The sequence below is a fragment of the Fonticula alba genome (assembly GCF_000388065.1).
Source record: "Fonticula alba strain ATCC 38817 unplaced genomic scaffold supercont2.2, whole genome shotgun sequence".
In the NCBI taxonomy this organism is placed as follows: domain Eukaryota; order Rotosphaerida; family Fonticulaceae; genus Fonticula; species Fonticula alba.
Window position 1 is genome coordinate 1,069,020 of NW_009242972.1, and position 2,433 is coordinate 1,071,452.

Below are 2,433 nucleotides of genomic sequence, written 5' to 3' on the forward strand. Positions count from 1 at the left end.
GGGGGGGGGGGGGGGGGGGGGGTTTGTCTCTCGGCTGTGGGCGGCGCACCAGGGCATTGGTTGCCGAGGCCGGGATGGCCATCATCAGCCAGGCCGACAAGCCGCGAACGAAGCCCCGGCCATCGGCCTTGACCAAATGTCCGACGATCTTGCCATCAAGCTTGGCCAGACGCATGGTCAGGAAGGTGCGAAACAGTAGCATCGCAGTGTGGCTGGCGAAGATGAAGGATTCCTGTGGTTGCGCATGTATGGTGCAAGTGAAATGCATGTGTGTATGTATGTATGTATGTGTGTGTGTGTGTGTGTGTGTGTGTGTGTGTGTGTGTAAGTGCGAGTTAATGAGCACCAGGTGCAGAGGGGTCTGGGGCCGGACCTTGGAGAGGAGCGGCGGCAGGATGATGGCGAGAATGCGTTCGGCTCGGGACCGAGCGGTGGACTGTGGGACCAGGGGGGTGCAGGGCCCCGCAGCGGGAGGTAGCGCGAGCGTTAGCGGGAAGTGGCAGGGCCGAGCCGGGTCAATGTCGGGGAGGGCGTGACATGCTTTCCAAGCGGGAACCCCCCCCCCCCCCCCCTTCTCCCAGGATCTACCGAACACCGTGTACCTTGTGGCGGGTGATGGCCTGTGTGCTGGTCGACCGGGTGCGGGGAGCCCTTCATTCGGCGCGAGGCCCATCAAACCGAGCAAACTGTCAGTCAGGACCGGCAGTCGACCACATAGTACTCTTGGCAATGTTGAGCGCACTTCTTTTTGGTGTGGAAATTCATGCGATACATGACGGCCGCCATGGCGGCGGCGAGGGCCACCGCCAGCACGTCCTTCCGGCGGAGCATTTTCTTCCGAGGCAGGCGGTGCACGGAGGACCGCGGCGCAGGAGCAGGCGCCCAGACGCAAGGCTACCCCCGGGTAGGAAGGGGCTTGAGTGGGCAGCAAGGCAGGGCGGGGCGGCGTGAGGCGGGGCGAGGCGAGGGGGGAGGGCTCAAAATAAGCAGCGATCGGTGGAGCTGATAGGAAGAAGGTACGGGGCGTTGCCGGCGCCGGAGATGTGCTTGTCTGGCTGAATACTCCCTCTTGAAACAGTTGTGCCAACCTCGAGGCGGCTCGCGTGCTGACAATGACAGGGGGGCACTACCGCGGAAGACGGTGTCTGGGGCTGGACAAATCCTGCCACCGTGCGAAAACGCGATCACACAGGGGTACCGCCCCCCGCCCACCCCCCGGGCTGGGGAGAGGCGAGCTTCCAGCGGGAAGGGCCCGCCGGGCCAATCAGCCTGTATCTCATCCTTGTCCCGCCCCGTCCTCCCTGCTCGTCGGGGTGAAGGGGCGTGCTGCTTGGGAGCACACCCGAGGGGCCCCAGGAACACTGGAGGACACAGTTGGCGGGGCCAGATCCGCGAGGCAGATCTCGGATGATCCGCCTCCGCGCGCGCGCGCACGCACGCACGCACAAAAGCCAACATCTCTCCAGCCATCCGGGCCTGCCGCCAGCCCCACCCTCTGATTGTCGGTGCCGGCCAATTTGCAAGCCCCGCGGATGGCCCCGGGGCTCGGATCGCCTGCCAAGTAGGGAGATGTTTTCACGTCAACCCAAAATGGCGGGGGTAGCGGGTGCCCCCGACACACCTCGCAGATTGGAGGGCGGAGAAAAGGTGCAAAAAAGGACCGCCCATGTCCTGCGGCATGCGATCTCACCACCACCCCCCCCCCCCCCTTTCTCATGCTTGCCAAGCGTTGTGCTCCGATCGAGGAAACCGGACACCAGGGGGACACCCAGAAGACAACAATAAAAGCCTGGCGTTGCATGTGAAAAAGGCCCCATATAAGGGGCAAGTCGGGTGACTCCGTGTGGTTGTGGGGAAGGCCACCAGACCTGCTGGCCCAAATCACCTGCTGAGTGCGGACTGCACGTGCCACTTCCCGTGACACGCCTTGTTCGATTGCATGGCTCCAGGGCCGAATGCGGGGTGTGTGGTGACTGTCGAGCGCCTCGCTATCTCGAGCCCATCATACAGGAGCAGCCCGAGAGGGGGGCGGGGGGGATACGCCCGTGTGCGGGGAGTTCTTGGATCTGCCCTTGGCCCGAGGTCTGGAGGCCCAAAGGGGGATTCCCTGGCAGGCATCTCCCGAGAGCGAAGCTCTTTGCAGCTGTGTATCGAAGAGCATCACTGACGCACCGGTCGGACCTACGACCACGCCTGTTCCGAGGCTTCCTCCCGCACGTCCTTCATTTGCTCCATTTCTTCCCTTCCGCTCGCTTGCTCACTTGTCCCCGGGCCCGAGTTACCTGGCTCTCCCTCTCGAGCGGTGGCATATTCGCCGATTCGGTACGCCCTCGCCTTTCAGCCCCGGAGAGTGCTCCGTACAAGCGGCAAGTTTCCGGCATGGGCTCCATATGTCCAAGCCTCGCTCCTTTGACGTCAGACCGGATCCGTGAG

The 2,433-nt window shown here is 63.7% G+C and overlaps 1 protein-coding gene across 1 annotated transcript in view; it reads right to left on the bottom strand.

Moving 5' to 3' along the window:
• The window catches only part of H696_01263, a 4,450-nt gene extending 3,411 nt beyond the window's left edge, over window positions 1–1,039 (bottom strand). The window contains exons 1-4 of the mRNA XM_009495150.1: window positions 743–1,039; window positions 603–651; window positions 374–436; window positions 50–232 (exon numbers count right to left, since the gene is read on the bottom strand). Of these exons, the coding sequence (XP_009493425.1) occupies window positions 50–232; window positions 374–436; window positions 603–651; window positions 743–831 (384 nt within the window). The 5' untranslated portion in view covers window positions 832–1,039. The remainder of the gene's footprint in view (window positions 1–49; window positions 233–373; window positions 437–602; window positions 652–742) is intronic.
• Between the last annotated feature and the right edge of the window lie 1,394 nt (window positions 1,040–2,433).